This window comes from Porites lutea, chromosome 7, assembly GCF_958299795.1.
Source record: "Porites lutea chromosome 7, jaPorLute2.1, whole genome shotgun sequence".
In the NCBI taxonomy this organism is placed as follows: Eukaryota; Metazoa; Cnidaria; class Anthozoa; order Scleractinia; family Poritidae; genus Porites; species Porites lutea.
In genome coordinates, this window is record NC_133207.1 from 22,235,589 (window position 1) to 22,254,271 (window position 18,683).

An 18,683-nucleotide genomic window follows, 5' to 3' on the forward strand; every position below is an offset into this window, starting at 1 on the left:
AAGGCTAAAAAATCTGTAAATGAAAGGATTGCTTTGTATTTAGTCGGATTCTAAAGGGGAGAAACTTACACCTTCAGCCATTGCCAATGTCGATGTGATAAGAGGAAGATCGAGCGGCAATGGGGTCGATCTTATGGTTATTTGCTTGGTGACCGCGCTAAATGTTGCAAAGCTTGCGTGGTTCCAATATGGCGGCTTCTGTAGTGAATTAGAGGCAAAATGTAGATTTATTCCTGGCCAGGTATTAAGTAATCATGCCTAACTGGTATTTCAGTAAAGAGGGCTTGGTGAGAACACCATCAAGGTTGGATGGTATCGATTATATGACAGAGACACGTTACAGAAGAGAAGGAACACGATTCATTATGAACTGTGGAAACAAGATGAGGTTGTATCCTTTCATATGAATGTTTGTTGTGAGCCTTTTTGTTAAGCTTATTACTTCCCAAGTGGTAATCACTTACTCATGCTGATATAGGACTATGAACTATACTGCCATTTGCGATAGTTTCGAAAACGAAGCACTCGAAAACGAAGAACAAAGCACGAAGCGCCCAAAACTCGAAAACGAAGCACCCAAATCTCGAAAACGAAGCACCCAAAACTCGAAAACGAAGACCCCTAGATCGAAAACGAAGCACCCTATCTCGAAAACGAAGCACCCTATCTCGAAAACGAAGACCCCAAAATCTCGAAAACGAAGCACCCTAAACTCGGAAACGAAGCACTCAAAACTCGAAAACGAAGACCCCTAAATCTCGAAAACGAAGCACCCAAAACTCGAAACCACTGTAGGTTTAATAAGTGCAACTTTACGTCTTACATGACGCAATCCGAATCAGGTGGAGGCAGCGGATGTGCCCGCACCTCTAAAGGTCCACAAAATCCATCCCAAGGTTTTATAACCAACTGTTTCACTGAACATTTCTAGATCGGTCAGTGTAAAACGCAGACTGCGGACTGTAGACTGCAGACTGCGGACCAGGGGTAAAATGCAGACTGAGTGTAAAATGCAGACTGCAGACTAAGAGTAAAACGCAGGCTGGGGTAAAATGCAGACCGAGCATAAACTGTAGTCGTGGAAGGGTTTAAGGGCAAAAAAATCCCGCAAATACATGTAAACGAACACTTAATTGATGACATCTGCGTTCACAAATCCATTCCTTTCTTCTCTGGAACGTCGTCGACGACCCGAAAACATAATCGCAATCTTGAACCTTTTTTCCATCCGAGAGACTTCACGCTTCAACTTTTGATGCGAAGTTTTCGATATACGTGACCAGGGACCGTGAACTGGTACAACACCACAATGTTTACGCTTAAATGAAAGCTGCTGACCCAAAATACTGTACAGGAAGAATTATGGTGATAAAAAAAGGGAGTAAGTCATTCCAACAACAAAGAAAGATGTTCTGCAAGAAATTTGGATGACCTTCTATGAAAGTATTGCAAATCAAGGTACGCAGACTTCAGCTGTTTGGATGTTCATTGAAACTTCTGGCGAATGTGCAATTCACTTCGACTAGGAAGCGAAGTGTGTAACTGATACCGGCTAGCTATTTCACCGATTTGAAGAAGAAGGAGCACAAATGTTTAAAAAAGTCTACAGTCTTTGTTCTGCATTTTACCCCAGCCTGCGTTTTACACTTAGTCTGCAGTCTGCATTTTACACTCAGTCTGCATTTTACCCCTGGTCCGCAGTCTGCAGTCTGCAGTCCGCAGTCTGCGTTTTACACTGACCGGTTTCTAGATAGGATATCCTGTATTAATTTTATTATTAGTCTCCCTATACTTGATACATCTTACCTTAATATGCATTTTTTCGGTACACATACATGTTTATGTAGACTTCAGAACTGTCCGTCAGCAGATTTTGGCGTATTCAAGTACGCGTGAGCAGTAACACAAAAGGTCTGAAACGAGGCTGAAAACGGAGTGTGAGGCTCGCGTGTATTACTCTTACGCCACGCTTCACCGACTTCTTTACTGATTTTGAGAAAAAAAACCGATTGTTTTGCAGTCTAACATATTGGATATCTATGACACTGCGTGATCAGATCAGATCAGATCCAGGCAGAATTTGTTCTAGGATAACAGCCTGGGACCAGGCTCTATGGTGGGGAACAGGAGAATTCGTTATCGTGCTTGATTCCTGCTGTATTAGCATTGGTCTCGTGTTTATAAAGGACAGACCGGTTTCGAGTTTTTGGGTGCTTCGTTTTCGAGATTTAGGGGTCTTCGTTTTCGAGTTTTGGGTGCTTCGTTTTTGATCTAGGGTGCTTCGTTTTCGAGATTTGGGTGCTTCGTTTTCGAGATTTGGGTGTTTCATGCTTTGGTCTTTTTTTTTGGAGTGCTTCGTTTTTGAAACTACCGCCATTTGCAGGCTGCCTGTAGTAATGCCCCGCTTATAATTCCAGTTTCTAGTGTGAGGCCGGCCTTTAAAAAAATAAAAATATGATATATTTTGACTTAAAAAAATAAGAATATGATATATTTTAAGACTGGACCTTAAGCCTACTTTTCAAAAATACTTTACTAGAGAATTCTTTTTTAAGATATTCATGTCAATTTTAATCGCGGTTACTCCTTTGTTTTTAGTTATTTCTGTGCACAGGCTATGTATTACAGAAACTGTTTCTTTCGCCCCCAAGTCATCATGCCCTATTTACTCAGCACCCCATTTGTAAAGCCCCCTATTTGTAATGTGCTTGCTTTGGTTTATGGCTTAAAGAACGAGGATTACTACTTCGGGTGAAATGACTTGGGGGCAAAATAACTGTAAAGCACATAAACTACATTACAGTACTATATTATAGTATCATGACCTGTCATATATTATATAATGCTTCATACTATGTTCGATATATGCTATTTATTATATGGAGGAGAGTGTTTTACTGGGAACTAAACCACTCGTAGATTCCATACGCCACTTCATCCGGGACCCTAGTGGCGTATTTTCCGTATGTCACCTTTGTGAGTGTCGTATCGTTCAATGACGTCACGATTCCCGCTTTTTGCTTTTGTTGAATTGGTTTCTCCATATAATAAAAAGAACATTACACGTTGGCTCGAAGATATGAATTTTATGTTCTCGTGGTAAGAACAATATCTCATTCGTTCGCTTCGCTCACTCGTGAGATATTGTTCTTGCCACTCGAGCATAAAATTCATATCTTCTCGCCACCGTGTAATATCCTCTCTATCTGTAGTCTTAAATACTTCGAAAAGCCTTTTTTTGCACTTTTCAAGCAGGTGTAAATCCTTAATCAAGTGAAAATCAGACGTTATGATACTATGGCTACAGGTGCTGTATACTTCCACAGATTTTATATGGTGCAGTCTTTTAAAAATTTTCCTCGCTGGGTAGGTGTTTATTTGTTTTACGTACAGCAAGTTTCTCTTTCAAAGGGTGGATAACACTATCCACTGGATAAATCTCTGTCCAGTGGTTAGTTCAATATATTGGTTTCCCTAGTTCTTATCAGCTGGATTGTGATTTATCCAGTGGATAGCGCTCTTCAACGTTTGAACAACTGGAGCTAGGTTGACAATGCTATCCACCAGCCTTTCCAGTAGACAAGTGTGGGAAAGCAATTATTGAGTTATCCAGTGGAGAATGATTTATACGGTGTCTAGTGCTGTCCACACTTTGATCCGCTGGGAAATGGTTACATGCATGGGTTAGTCTTTAGCATTTACAGGGCTCTTGACTAGTAATTTTACAGCATTTTTACTCATCAAGTGCTATGGCAGCCGTAAACCAAGATCTTAGGGACATCAGTAAATGGTGTGCAAAGAATTCTCTACTCATAAACCCTGAGAGGACAAAATTAGTGGTTGTTGGCTCAGCACAACTTATTAAGAGGCTACCTCATATCTCCTTTTCCCTGTTGGGCAAAACTATTTCACCAGTTTCAGTTGCTAAGGATCTCGGGGTATACATGGATCAATATCTTACCTATGATGTACATGTTACTAAAACAGTCTCTAGTTGCATGAACCAGTTGGTAAAGATAGGTAGAATAAAATTAAACATCTTTTGGATAAGAAAACCCTTTTATTACTTGCAAATAGCTTTGTTTTCAGTAAACTTTTTTAATGTTCCTTAGTATGGGGGAACACATCTAAACATAACCTACACAAAGTGCAGTTGGTACAAAATTTTGCTGCCAGAGTTGTATTAGGTTTAAAGAGCTTTGATGACATCTCCCAGGAACGTAGATCTCTTAAATGGTTAGATGTTACAGAGAAGGTTCTGTTTAATGACTTAGTTTTAGTATTCAAATGTGTGAATGGCTTGGCTCCAGATTATTTAGGTAAATATTTTATTGAAATTTCAGCAGTTCACAACAATAACAAAAGGGGATGTAACAATTTTGTGGTCCCCCGATGTGGACTGTCAATGGGACAAAGGGAACTTTATTTTCAGGGTCTAAGGGAATGGAATAGGCTAGCTGACAATATTAAGAACACTAAAGATATTGATAGTTTTAAGCAGACACTTTTTAATAATATGTTTCATACGAAATAATTTTGAAATATATTTTGAATAATTCTGAATGTATTTTGAATTTCATTAAACTACTGTAAATAAGTTTTCTTTTGTTAATTACCAGTATAATGAAATAGTTAACATTGTGACTGAAAAGCCCTGTTGAAGGGAGTCTCAATAAAGTATGTATGTATGTAGGTATTTTGCTCATGTTGCCTTTGCATGCAGTCACTTGAGCTCCTGACATGGCGTCAGTAACGACCCTGTATAGTATAGTAATGTTCTAACCAACTGATGCTTTAAAAGAAGTATCCTAACTATCCTAACTATCAGGCGAACGTGTTCCGGTGTGCCTTGTCCCCAAGACAAAGCGATTCGCAGATTTCTGCACCGTTAAGTTTCAAGACCAGTTGTAATCCTGTGCTTGTTATTTTTTCTCTGTTATGTAGTGCTTTTAATCATATTTACATAATTATCTATTTGATTATTTTTGCATTGTATTGTCTTCTGTTAGTGTCACTGACCTTCCTTGTAATTCAGCCTTTAGGCTGCGAGAGGGATATCAATAAACTATTACTTTACCTTGAACTGTTTTGCAATAGGTCACTAGTGCTGCTTGCTTGTTTCTTGCTGGAAAGGTGGAGGAAACTCCAAAAAAGTGCCGAGATATAATCAAGACAGCCAAAAGCATTTTGACAGATGCTCAGTTTGAAGTTTTTGGTGAGGACCCAAAGGTAAACATCTACAAAAGCTAATTAACTGGAGATGCAATGGTTTTATTGGAACCCCATAGCACTTTGTACTATTAGTTAAACTGGAGGAAAGTTTACAGTGGACCATTGCTGTCTACCAGGCATTTTATGTTATTTGCATGGAACCGATGTTATACAATATAGGCAATTACCAAACCATTTGTGTAGTTTTGAGTAATAATACGTGTATATACGTTGTAATATGTGACCCAAGGAACTGCAAGGATAAGGAACAGGGAAAATTAATATCCATCTGTTACATGTATTGTATTTTTCTTTAATACTGGTACCACCATGGCTTTTAGAACCAATATTCAAGAAAATTTCTCTCCAGCACTCAAGTCTGAAATCATCATCTGCAAAAAGCTGCTCCCATGAAACTTGAACATTTTTCATGAGTATTTTTTTTTTTTTTATGTCAGATGATAGTGGGTAACTGCGATTAATTTAGGCACCTGAATAAAGTTTTTGTTACTTGTGACTGATTTTTTTTTGTAGGAAGAAGTAATGATGTATGAAAGGGTGTTGCTTCAAACAATTAAATTTGATTTACAAGTGGAACATCCGTATCCAAGCCTTCTAAAGTTTGGAAAAGCCTTGAGAGGTATGTAAGCCAGCCTGCAGATTGCTCAAGAAAAGGAAGATTTTACATGTGTGTACCTTCTTAAATTAACCCTTTGATTCAACTGGAGGCTGATATTTAAAAAATTTACAAAAATTCCAACTTTCTGTTTGAAAAATCCAGAGAAACAGATGGTTTTAAGTTATGCAAAAAGTCTGCCAAACGGGCAAAAAGGTTTCACTTTCATTTAAGTGGTAACACTATAGGATTTTGTCTACAGAGTAATTGATTTAAAAGAATGCATGACAAGTTATCCTGCCACACCTTGTTTAGGATCAAAGATTAAAGCTGCGTTGTTTAGCCCTAATTTTTTTTATGATATTTAAGTTATCATCAATAACTGTAAATTATAAAATCAACTATATAACTGAAAATAAAAAATCAAAGCCTTCGATTTTTAATTGTCAGATATATAGTTGATTTTATAATTTACAGTTATTTGGTTCTCCCACTTGGATTTCTACTGTCACGTAACTTTTACTTGTGCACACATGTACATTTTACACCCATAAATAAAAGAGAGGCAATGTATCAAAGATTGCACCTTAACATAAAGGTTGAACCTCACTCAGCTCTTACGTTTACACGCAGCCTTTCATACATCGCCTCTATTTTTTAATTGTTTACACACGTCAAATTTACGTGCATGTGCATGTGAAAATTATATGACAATGGAAATCAACCCAAAGGATTAATGATTTTGTCTCTTTCTAATTTTTGTAATACACAAACTTTTCATGAATATCTCGGAAACAAGAGAAGATATCCCAGCATATAAAACTCAGTTGTTCTCTTTGTTGAAAGTACTTTTAATTAGCTTGAAGTTCGCTTCTTTTTTGCTTCTTGGGGACTTATATCATTTTCATTTGTGAACTCATTTCAGGTGACCGTGCAAAAATCAACAAACTTGTCCAAATGGCATGGACATTCTCAAATGACAGGTTTGACATTGCAGTTCATAATGTTAAGTCTGTGTAACCGTTTTGTAGATGTGGGATAACCTCAGTAGCTCGCTCTTATGACTCTTTTAAAACTTTGTGCATAAAAAACAGCCATGGTGATACAAATAGTCCTTCTCAGTGAATCAACACTATCACCTGATGAAGACCAGCAGTATGTGGCCAAAACGTGATGATCGATACCTAAGGGACAATCGTGAGACAAACAATAAACAAAACCCTTTAAACACATTATCCACTATGAACAATAATCTTTCATGAGGTAATGATTATGTTGATGATGACTGATGATTGCAAAGAAGTGCTGATTGATGGTCTCTGTAATGTACCAAGTTTTGACAGTGCCTCTGAAAAATAAAAATTAAATGATTTATTGTTAATAACAGTATTGTATTGAATCCTCTAGTCTATCCACTACATTGTGTTTGAGGCACAAGCCTGAGGTCACTGCTGTAGCTATGATAGCACTGGCTGCCAAGTTTAACAACCATGATCTTCAAGCATCTGCAAGTGTACCTGGGAAAACCTGGTTCCAATCATTTACCAAGGGAGTTCCTGAATCAGTTATTGAAGGTACTGTAGTGATTCTTATCTCTTGAAATGGTCAAGACAGCAGCAAAACCTCAAAAAGTTTTAAAAATAGTGCGACTTTTTGAATTTTAACAAACACATTTTGACGGTACATCCGTCATCGTCAGTGTGACTGTTATGAAAGTTTACCGCTGATAAAATGTGCCTGTTACAATGTACAGTATACGTTACATTGCATTGGAAAACAATACACTGTATAAATCTAAAGTTAACAAAATTAACAGATGCGTGCGCATGCATCTATAGAGAAAGCATGAGATTGATGTGTTTGACCTGTTGATGAAGGTCGGGCTTTTTCCGCTTAATGTACATAGACTCCCTAAGCTTAACCTGATACCTTGTAGGGGCAGAGTCTAAGATCTTAAAGCAGTCTAAGTTACAGGAGGTACGACAAGACTCTGAAATCTGTAAGTGCTTATAAACATGAAACGATCTGTCCGATGACGTGTGCTCGTGCATGAGCTTGGAAAAGTGTCTGATTGTTTCGCCAACGTAACAAGCGTTACAGCTTGCACAGGAAAATTTGTAGACGATGCGTGTACGAGGCCTGTCAGGGAGAGGATCTTTCATGTTGAATAAGTTCTTAATTTTAAAAGTGGAATAAACTAACTTGATGTCAATTGGTTTACAGAACCGGTTGATGAGTTTGTACACCCTCCGTTGTGCAACAACCCCAAAAAAAAACCCAATGTAGGGGATGTTGAAATAGTGCCTAGGCAACTCTTACTGCTCGACACCTGTCGAAGGTCGAGTATCTACTTATCTCTTGCTACCATGGCATGTGACATAACGACTTCTCCTCTCTGTTTTGGCCTGCATGAGAATCTCATGAAAAGGTTTTTTAAAATTACAGTATCTAATTTGTTTTAAGTGTTGTAGAGGCCATACCAACAGTATGTCTAAATGGAAAACTTGGCAAGTTTTCTTATAAAACCGAAAAAATTTCCTCATAAGAATGATAAAAAAATATATTTCTTAATATGTTACAATTTTTTCTTGTAGAAGAAAACCTGCTTGAATGTGCAAATAATACAACTTAATCATGGCTTTGCTCTGGTATTTTAAGGCATATGCGATGAAATGATGGAACTCTATGGTGGTGGAAAGAAGAAGGAGAAAACAGAAGCTAGTGATGAGGGGAGTTCATCAAATCATTCCAGTCCATTGCCCAGCTCAAGTCCTCCAGCAAAGAAAAGGGTGGGACCAGTTATTCCAAAGTTTTTCTTTAGTTTCTCACTTTTGTGCCTTCTAAAAAGTCAACAATCACTTGTTCTTTACAGTATTTTTGTTAAAAAATAATTGTAATTGTTTTTTTGTTTGTTTGTTTCTTTTTTTTTTTTTCCTATTTTTTCCGTCTTTTTTCAGAAACACACCAGCATTTCATCTGACATCAAATCCCAGACAACTGCATCCGGTAAGAAAGTTTTTTCTGTAGTTAGTTAGTTAGTTAGTTAGTTATTTATCTGTTTATTTATTCATTATAATAATACTATTGTTGATACGTGCGTGATGACAATTATTCAAGTACACGACTCCTTCGTGGTCATACCTGCCATAATATGGCCACAGAGACGCAGTCTTGAATATCTTAAATGAATGAATGAACCTTATTTAAGTGTCAGAGTATTTAGCTAGGTATTAGCTAATTGTGGACACTAAAAGAACATTCCAAATACAAAATAAAAAATTGAAATAGGGATGCTACGAGTGTTATAAATCTTTTTTAAAATGTACAATCATTTTGAAGACACGGAAGGTTCAGCATAAAAATCCAAAAATCTGTACTATTCACAAATTTAATATCGCTTATCTTATTATATAAAAAGACGTGTGAACACGGAGGAGAACGTGTCACATTTCCTCTTATGTTTATCCATCTGATAAAGCGTGAGCTAACCACATCATATAGTAACGCAAGACTGAAGCGATTGAGATATTTCTTTCTATACTTAATTATATACGATTAACTGCCGCTTGTAAGCTTCCTACTTATAAGCCCCCCTGTTATAGGCCCATCTACCTGCAAACAAAATAATATATCCTCCCCCCTCCAGATGTATTGAAATAAATGCGATTTATTATGGCGTTTGAAGGTAAGTTAAAAACCAGCAAATGTAAAATGTGTTTTGATCTGCACTGCTTGCTTGTTTCGAGGCGCTTTTTCTATTCCGATCATAAGCTCTCTTGGATTAAGCCCCTCTCCGTTTATAAGCCTTCCTAAAACTAGCCTGTGAACAGACTCTCTGTTTGGGGAAAGGGTGAAAAAAAATCGCGATTTTTTCACTCCTTCCCCAAAATGATAGTCTGTTCACAGGCCATCCCAAAACCCCTTACGAAGATGTATAGAGTGTTTTCACTCACGTGGCCAGCATCTATGCAAATTTATTGGAACAAAAGAAAGCGTTTGCATAAGAAAAAAGTTCAACTCCCACAGGATTGGCTTAGGACACCAACATGGCAGCCGTTTCATTGTTTTGGGACACCAATATGGCCGCCGTGACGTCATGTGAAAACACTCTATAAGCCCAGGGCTTAAAAGCTGCAGTTAACGGTATACTAATTAGTTTTTTCCACTTCTTTGAAGATACTCCTCCTGTCGCCAGCCAGACACCAGCAGAGCCACTAAAGCCACTTCCACCAGCTCTAACGTCATCTCACATACAAGTGGAAAATGTGAGTCCTGCACCTCCCGCGCCCACCCCATCACAGCAGCAACAACAGCAACCTGTCACGGTCACGACAGAGCCTCCAAAAGTCACGCAAACTGTAGACACAACATTTGTCACAGCAGCTCAAACCGGAAAGCAAACCACCGACATGACTGCAGCCGCAAATGTTCACCAGCCGACCCTAGCGGTGTATTCCACTGTCACGTCATCTTACATAGCGGAGCAAAGTTACGCCATGAACCCTTATCAACAGACAGTGCAGCCAGCAGGAGGGGTGACGCTTACAACAAATGCGTCATTTCAAGCATCTGTTGGTAGCTCAAACCTTGGTTCTATGGCGTCCTTCCATCTTCCAACTCAATTTCAGAATCAGTCTTATTTGCCACCAACTCAGGGCTATACCCACTTCCCTGCCCCTGGGGGCTACCCTAATGCTCCTCCACCTCCTCTCCCACCCGTCCCTCCCAGTTCTCTTTACCCTCCCCCTCCAAGTGGCATCAACACTCTCCAGAACCCTCCTGGGTATAGCATGCCTCCTCAAACCAGACCACCCCATCCGCCCATGTCGCTTCCTCCTCCACCCCTCCCTCCATTACATAGCGGACAGTTGCCCCCATTACCACGAGTAGGTTCTACTGATTTTCAGTGGCCAAGGCAATTTGGAGTTCCTCCAACGCAAAGCCAGCAGATGGGAGGTTGGATGAAATGACGAAATTGATATTGCTGATTCAGATACCGTGTGGCACTTTATTCGTGTGGGTTCGGATTTTTGCGTTTCTTTTTTCGGCAAGGAAAAAAAAAAGACAAAAATTTAAAATCGAATACACGGTCAAATGTCGTTTGAGTTAGTTTGGTAAAGAAAGAAAGCGACTACAAATATGAGGAATACCGGTATGAATCAAATCCTACCACACAAAAATGTTGGGCCTGTATTTTGTCTCCATCAGAAACGTAAAAAACTTTGAATGCAGTTGTTTCTGTGAATTTCAGAAATAAATTTCCAGTGAAAAAGTTCAGATCAGTTGGCTCAGGTTTCAATAGATGTGCAGTTCATAGCTAAAGCCATGGAAAGGCATGGACAGTTAATAAAGTTTCGAACTACGTTTTGGAAATGAAGGTTCAATTACCTCTGGCGACAATTTCAAAGATACTCTACTTACTTAAATAAGCGCCGCGACGCTTGTTACATTTTCACGCCTCAAATGTGGCGCTTGTTCGATGGCGGCTTTTGTTTGAAAGTTGACGCGAAAAAGAATGGTTTTAACTACGGTCGTATTATTTTCGGTATTTAACAAACAGATTTAAAGTCTTTAGATGTTGATTATAGAGAGTTTACGCTTCACGTATACGACAAACGTCAGATTCAAGTTGAGAATTTCTCAAAATAGAAAGTGAGCAAATAAAAACAGTTCAAAATAATTCTTATGGATAAAAAATCGTTGAGGAATGTGGATACCAACATGTGGGGAATGTGGATACCAAGATGGCGGGTGGAGAGTTTTTTATAAGTACTGTATAACCGCCACCCACTTGTAACCGCTCTGTGGTAGCAGCCAACTCGACAGCTTGGCTCCTTTGGCTTCTGCACACTTTTTCCCTTGTTATGTTTAATTCAATGTATAGTTAGCTCTGTTTTTACGCCTTTTATTGTTGTTGTATTGTGATTGAATAAGTATGAATAAATGAACTTGAACTTGATTTATGTGTAGAGATAATGAACAGTAAACGACAAGTAAAGAGGAAACTTGGTCACGTGGTACAAATTCGCGTTTGCCCGGCGTTTGACGTAAATGTGATGCCGGGGCCCCAGCGCTTATTAACTTTTTGTCCTAAATTCGACGCTTAATCAAGTAAATACGTTAGCATAAGACCATTTCTGCAAACATCCCCGAGAGGATAGGATATTTTGGTTATCGCGTCGTTTTTCATTCCTTCACAGCATGTGATTGGCTTTACGCGTCACAATTAGTCAATGCTGATTGGTTTTTTTAAACAAAACCGAACAACCCAAGAACGGAAGTGGCTCTTCTCCGGGTAGGGTTTTTGCGCCGTATTGATCTGAAAACGGGTATACACTTTGCCCATTTTGGTCTGGAATCGGGTATGATTTTTGAGGGAACTGCGGGATAGTATGAACGTAATTATCGTTTCAATTCCAAATGGAAACGGCGCAACCTCGCACAACCATGTTCGCAAGCAGTTAGTGGAGTCATTAGTGATGTCAAAACTGGACTACGGGTGCGTCGTCTTCTCTCCCCTTCCAGAATACCAAATGAAATGGCCGCAAAAAGTTCAAACAACATGCGCGGGCTACCTACTTGGGCGGTATGCTGTTTTAGAGGACTTGCAGAAATTAAACTGGCTTCCAATTATAAAAAGGAGAGACCTAGCACTACTGAAAATCACTCATAAATCCCTCTACGATGATGTTTGGCCTGATTACTTACGCCTTAAATTCCATACTGTGAGTGCCAAGACATTCTCTCTTGTGAGTGCCTATAACTTTGAAGCACAAAAGTTGGCTGAAAGCGGCACTTTTCAGGACTCAGCAGCGAGATTTTTTAGTACGTTACCTGACAGGTTAAGGCAAGAGCCTGACTATTACAAGTTCTTTAGGTTAGCGAAGAAGTTCATGTTCTCCGAAGGAGAAAGCGTATGACTGATTTGTATTATTGTTTTTAACCATGGTGTTTTTCAATTGTACATATATTTTTTATCAAACCCTTTGTACTTATCCTTAATTCATTGTATATATCATTTTTAATTTAAAATCGGCTTGATTTTTTGTAATAATATACTGTAGTTAGGGCATTAGTAGGCGAAGAGCCACCTCGTGGAAGTACTACTAATAAAATCGTTATTATTATTATTATTATTATTAAAAGTTGATAAATAGGCTGTAACTTTCAAATTAGCCCAAATACCAAGTAAATTGGTGTTATAACAGAAGAGTTTGTGACGCGTTGCTGTTTCGCAATCACAACCCGATATAAAACTATCAAATCTGCCCGCCCCTTTATTCAATTTTGTTAGCCACAACTGTATTTTTCGCTCTCAGTTTACCAAGTTTTTCCCGCGAAATCGGTCTTAGAAACGAAACTTTAGTTGCTCAATGAAATCTTCAATGAAATCGCCCTGAACTGAAACCTTGCATACAATGTTAAGTACTGGCTAGCTTCAAGCTGGTAGAAAATCGCGCGATTCTGAGATGGTCTCGTTAGCCTCCGGTACCACCTTAGGTCACCTTATTAGCGCAATAGGCGGAGGCTTGAAATCCTTAGGTTATGATAATTATTCAGTTGTAATCTTGCATGTTGACAATTTTCTTGTTTATGCTGCCTGATTTTCTAAGTCAGCCTCACTCACAGACAATCCTTACATAGTAAGAGCTTGCTCATAACATGGAGGGTTCTCATTTTCATCCTTAGAGCCATCAATATCTTCCGTCCACAATTCCTCATTCGGTTGCCATGAAACTTCAGGTATGTTTTGAACTGCAGTGAAGTAATCAGGCAATTGTGACGATAAAGCATCGCCAAACGGCGGAAAATAAGGAAGTATCGGAGCTGGTGATTTTTCCAAGTCTTCATCAGGTACATAAGAGACAGCAATTTCTCTTGAGTTCCGTTCTCCTATCTTTTTGTGGCATGAAGCTATTATTACACACCCACTGAGAAGGAAAATCACGCTAAAGAAAACTGCAAAAAAACGTCTTACATGTACAATGACTCCTTGTGATGTCTTTTCGCAATCTTCTTTCTCATTCGTATTGCAAGACTTTCTGGATAAAGCAATCAAAAGTGAAATTGCTGCAGTACTTAAAACTAGTGACAACACTAACGCCAGGCGTTTTCCTCTCGAAAGAGTTGACCATCTCGAACGTACGCGTTCTTGTTCCTCACTAATATTCTCTGTCATGAGTAAAAACGTCAATCAAGTTTTATGTCAGCAAAGCGAAGTAAGTAATGCCTCTCTTTATAAACGGTTGATTCCGATCAATGTCGCGGCTACTTGCACTGGACATAGTGCATTATAAATTTAGGAACATTACTCACTGTTTGCTTGGGAATTTTCTTTACGCAATGCCAACACACACGACTTAACTGACCACACCGAATGTCGCACAGCACGATTTTTTATTTACATGTCAGGAAAGCGTCATTGTGGCATTCTCGTCCCCAGAGCCACTCGGCTTAATTTGTTTCCCGACCACGTGACCAAGAAATAGACTGTTCACAGTCACGGGTATCTTAATTTTCAAATGTACCGAGTGGGCGGGCGTCGGGGATTATAGCTCTGGGGAGGGGGGGACCACCCCCGCCCCCTAAGTAGTTTTGACACTCATGCAGGGCGGTAGCTCGTAACGCAAAGCGCTCGATCTCGATGATCTTACGGAAAAATAGTGGACTGTGAACAGTCTAGAGAAGAAAACAATGCACAACGAAAAAGCAAAGAGAATTAGAAATGCCCACAGAGCTTTTGTGGAGAAAACGATGGAAGGTGCAACGAGGATCTTAAAAAAGTGGTAATTACATGAGACCGGGACGAACTCATGCCGGTACGAATTTGTAATTTTTGCAGTCGTTTACAAGAGACCGGGACGAAACGCTTCGTTGATTACATGAAGACCGGTACAAATTCAAAAGCAGGAGATTCTTGTAGCTATATAACTTTCTTAAGTTTGCGTAACTGGTACACAATTTACGCCAATTAAGACAGTGAGTAGAGAACCGTAGATTTTACAGCTTCCAGAAAATTGTAAACTTTATCTAACGCTCATCTGGTGCAATCCCTCACATTAACCGAAGCATTGTTTACAGTTATTCATAGCAGTGCTCTTATTTTGCTAAGAAAAAGCAAAAATGATGGAGCCATACCAAGAAACGTGCTATTTATGGACCTGGTCTGAGGTTCGTTTCCGTTTTACATGAGAACGGTACAATCTCAGACCGCGGGTACGAAAATAACTCGTGTCGGGTCAGCGACTGACACGACCGGACCGGTCTAAGTTCATTTTTAGGGAGGTCGGTCCCATGTAAACGCATGAAAAGAAATGTACGGAGAGCGATACGAACTCTAGTCTGCTACACAGCCGTTTTTAGTGTCGTGTCACGCAACGTTCCTCCCCACTAACTTGTGGGGAGAAGCGTTGCGTGACGACTCTAAAAACGGCTGTGTAGCAGACTATACGAACTCATACCGGTCTGAGTTCGTCCTGGTCTCATGTAATTACCCGCTTAAGGGCCGAATCGCACTAGAGCCAGACATTTCGAATGTCCCGGGGCAAACTCCACAGGATTTGGCTTTAAGTTTGTCCGCTGACAATTTGTCTGTTGTCCACGCTCCATCGCACTAACGTTTTGTTTACGTTGGACAAATCCGAAATGTTTACATTTCGTCACACTTGTGACCTTTCCATTATCCAATACTTGGCGGGAAATCATATTTCATAACAACATGATCCCAAGACGTTTTCTGCTTTTTGTAGCTGCAGCATTTGTCCTACAATTTCAGATGTACGCTCAGCTGAGGATGATGCTGATAATTTTGTCTCTTGCTCAATTTCAACTAGAGGGGAGAGCTTTTCTGAGATTGTTCGAGATTCGAAGGCGAAGACGAAATCGGCGTGGACATCCGTACTTTTGGGTTCTCCCTCGACCCGCCGATTCATGGTTTGATATTCATTATAATGACCCAAGAATCCCAGACGAATATTTCAGGAAACAGCTTCGAATGAGAAGAGCTACTTTTCGTTTGCTTTTGGATGTCCTTCGCCCATACATCACAAGACAAAACACTCGTTTTAGAAGGTGTATTGAGCCAGAAAAGGTATTGGCAATTGGGCTCACGCGCTTAGCTCATGGAGGAACATACGTTTCGATTGGGCCTGGTTTTAACGTTGGGACAACGACAGTAATCGAGGCCGTCGAAGACGTCGTTACAGGACTGGTTTCTATAAAACATGATTATATCAAATTCCCTGAAACTGAAGCTCAAGTTGTTGAAACGAGGGAAACTTTCGAAGAGCTTTCTGATCTTCCAAATGTGGCTGGTGCAATTGATTGCACACATGTCACGATCAAAGCCCCTACTGACAGCAGAGTCGACTACTTCAGTCGATTCCAGCGCTACGATATAATCGTCCAAGCCGTGGCTGATGGCAAGAAAAGATTCCTAGATGTAGCAGCTGGCTTTCCAGGATCCCTGCACGATGCACGCGTGTTACGGAACAGTCGCCTTTACAGACGATGCGAGAACCAAGAATTATTGACTGGTCCTACTATGAATGTTCTCGGCCGAGAGATTGGTCCATATTTGGTGGCCGATAGCGCTTATTTTTTGGCTCCCTGGTTACAAAAAGTTTACCCTGAAGGAACGCAAGATCCCGACGAAATTGCATTTAATGAGGAACTTTCCTCGGCCAGAGTTTCCGTGGAGTGCGCCTTTGGAATTCTGAAAAGTCGTTGGCGTATTTTGACAAAGCAAATCGAAAGCGGGGTTAGTTCTGTGAGTGATACAGTTGTAGCATGTGCTGTTTTACACAATTTCTGCATTAATGCCGGCGATGAATGGGAATGGGATGATGGCGACGACGACGGAGGAAATGATAATGATGTAAATGTTTTGAGGGATGGCGACGATATCAGAGAACTACTAAAAGAGTACATTGCCATGTGATTTTATTTATCATTGATCTCTTAACAATAACATATTGTTTTGAGCTATTTTCGTTCTGTTCGTGTTTTCTTGATCATATAGACTTTGTAAAAAAACTGGAACGAAAACTTATAAACGCTAGAATATAGCATTGCTTTGAACTACTGTCTCTTTGCAGTTTCAGAGTAATTGTTTACAAAGCAGGATAAGTGAATAAGGATAAACGAAAACTGTTGCCTTTAATTTTTTTCTATAGCCTTGGTCAGAGCAGCGAGGAAACCAGTCATGGCCTGAGTTTGCTCTCGTTGCATTTCTTGCATTTGCTCTACAGCATTTGCCAATCTATCACCCTGGCGCTCCACTCTCTCGGTAAATCTAGCAAAATCCTCAGAATCGTCGTTCTCCAGGCTTCTCTTGCGCCCTTTTCCCTTTCCTTTTCCCTTCTTCCTCTCGCTCCTGCTTTTGACTTTGATTCCCATTGCTTGAAGGGCTTCCTCTGCCTGATCCGAGGTATATCCCTCCTCCTCGTCACCAGCAGGCGAGTCAGGCAATTTCTCCTTATTTTTCGCTGCTGCATTTGCAGTTTCCCGCACGTGCTTCAGAGTAACAACATCCCTGCCTCCGAGCACGCGGTCAAAGACATCAAAATGTTCGCAGGTTTCATTATTTCCTCCCGTCTGCGATCGATTCCAGTCCTTGGCCTCTTTGTACTTCTTTTTTAAGTGCTTAATTTTTCTCTCGCACTGACTTGGAAGGCGCGCTAGGTCGAATTGCTCGTTTATTTTAGTGGCGATTTCACCCCACACTTTCCTCGACTGTTGGCTCTCCAACCTTGATATATTCGCCTCCCACAGATCCACAAGGTATTTCACCTGGTTCTCTGTCCATCGGTCTTGCGTTGTCTTGCCCTGTCTCTTGTCCTGCTTCGTGTTTCCTTCAGTGGAAGTGCTGGCAATCTCGCATGTCGGAGTGCTAGTTCCACTAGCACTACTTCCCGACTGAGGACTGCTACTCCTCTGTCCTGGCGGAGAACTACTGGTAGTAGCATGGGGCATCGAGGTCGTGGAATTCCGATATGGATACGAATCATAAAAGTTTTGGAAGAAATAACCCGGAGGATAGCAAAATGGAAAGCTGTTTGGCGGGCTGTTTTGGTCCGACATCTTGCAAAGTGAAGAACGCGCGAAAACCAAAGATCACGTTGTACTCATCATTTTTGACGTCTTAATTAAAAAACAAACACCAGCTATTGTATTCTCGGTTGTTTGATCCATTTGTCCTGCCTCGGAGCAGGACATCGCAGCCTTTGAAGTTTGGCTGTCCTTCGGAATATTTGGCTAACTCGAAAATACGCGATCGCATTAGGACAAGTCAAGCGTTGACAGATTTTTGACATAAAATAAACAATTTTTGATTTGTCTGGCTCTAGTGCGATTCGTTAGTCGAGCAGATGCCGATCACGTGGACGATTCATCAAGGGATTGAAATTCACCCTGAATGAAAGGCTAGGAACTGTCCAAAAGCTGGTCGAAACAATTCTGGAAAACACTAAGGGGAGAGACATCGAGAAAGAAGTCGAGGATTCTGGTGAGTTTTGTGCAAAAGTTTACCGTGTTTTGGCTAGAATTGACTTGAGTTTAGAGGACGCTAAAAATAGTGTACATGAGGGAACTTCACCAAAGCTTCATTCAAGGTAATATTCACAATGTCAAAAGAAATGAGGTCGAGAACGTGAAGCTATCTAAACTAGAACTTAAGTCATTTTCAGGCAACTACGAGGAATGGCAGAGTTTCTGGGACAATATTGAATCTGCGGTTAACAGAAACACTGAGATTTCAAGAATCCAAAAATTCACTTCATTCATTTTGTGTAACAGGCGCAACTGAATCTGCAATTACCGGGTTGCCTCTCTCACTGAAGGTAATTACGAAACTACC

At 40.1% G+C, this 18,683-nt stretch overlaps 2 protein-coding genes across 2 annotated transcripts; both read left to right on the forward strand.

The window, feature by feature from the left end:
- The first annotated feature begins 204 nt into the window (after positions 1 to 204).
- Positions 205 to 11,832, forward strand: LOC140942476 (uncharacterized). Its single transcript, XM_073391384.1, has 9 exons — positions 205 to 391; positions 3,285 to 3,366; positions 5,098 to 5,229; positions 5,746 to 5,851; positions 6,753 to 6,810; positions 7,235 to 7,401; positions 8,486 to 8,616; positions 8,785 to 8,833; positions 10,004 to 11,832. Exons 1-9 carry the CDS (start codon positions 255 to 257, stop codon positions 10,795 to 10,797), a joined length of 1,656 nt encoding a protein of 551 aa, XP_073247485.1. The 5' UTR covers positions 205 to 254; the 3' UTR covers positions 10,798 to 11,832.
- Positions 11,833 to 15,338: 3,506 nt separating this feature from the next.
- Positions 15,339 to 16,772, forward strand: LOC140944297 (uncharacterized). The gene has a single exon (XM_073393452.1). It carries the CDS (start codon positions 15,546 to 15,548, stop codon positions 16,764 to 16,766), a length of 1,221 nt encoding a protein of 406 aa, XP_073249553.1. The 5' UTR covers positions 15,339 to 15,545; the 3' UTR covers positions 16,767 to 16,772.
- The last annotated feature ends 1,911 nt before the right edge of the window (positions 16,773 to 18,683 follow it).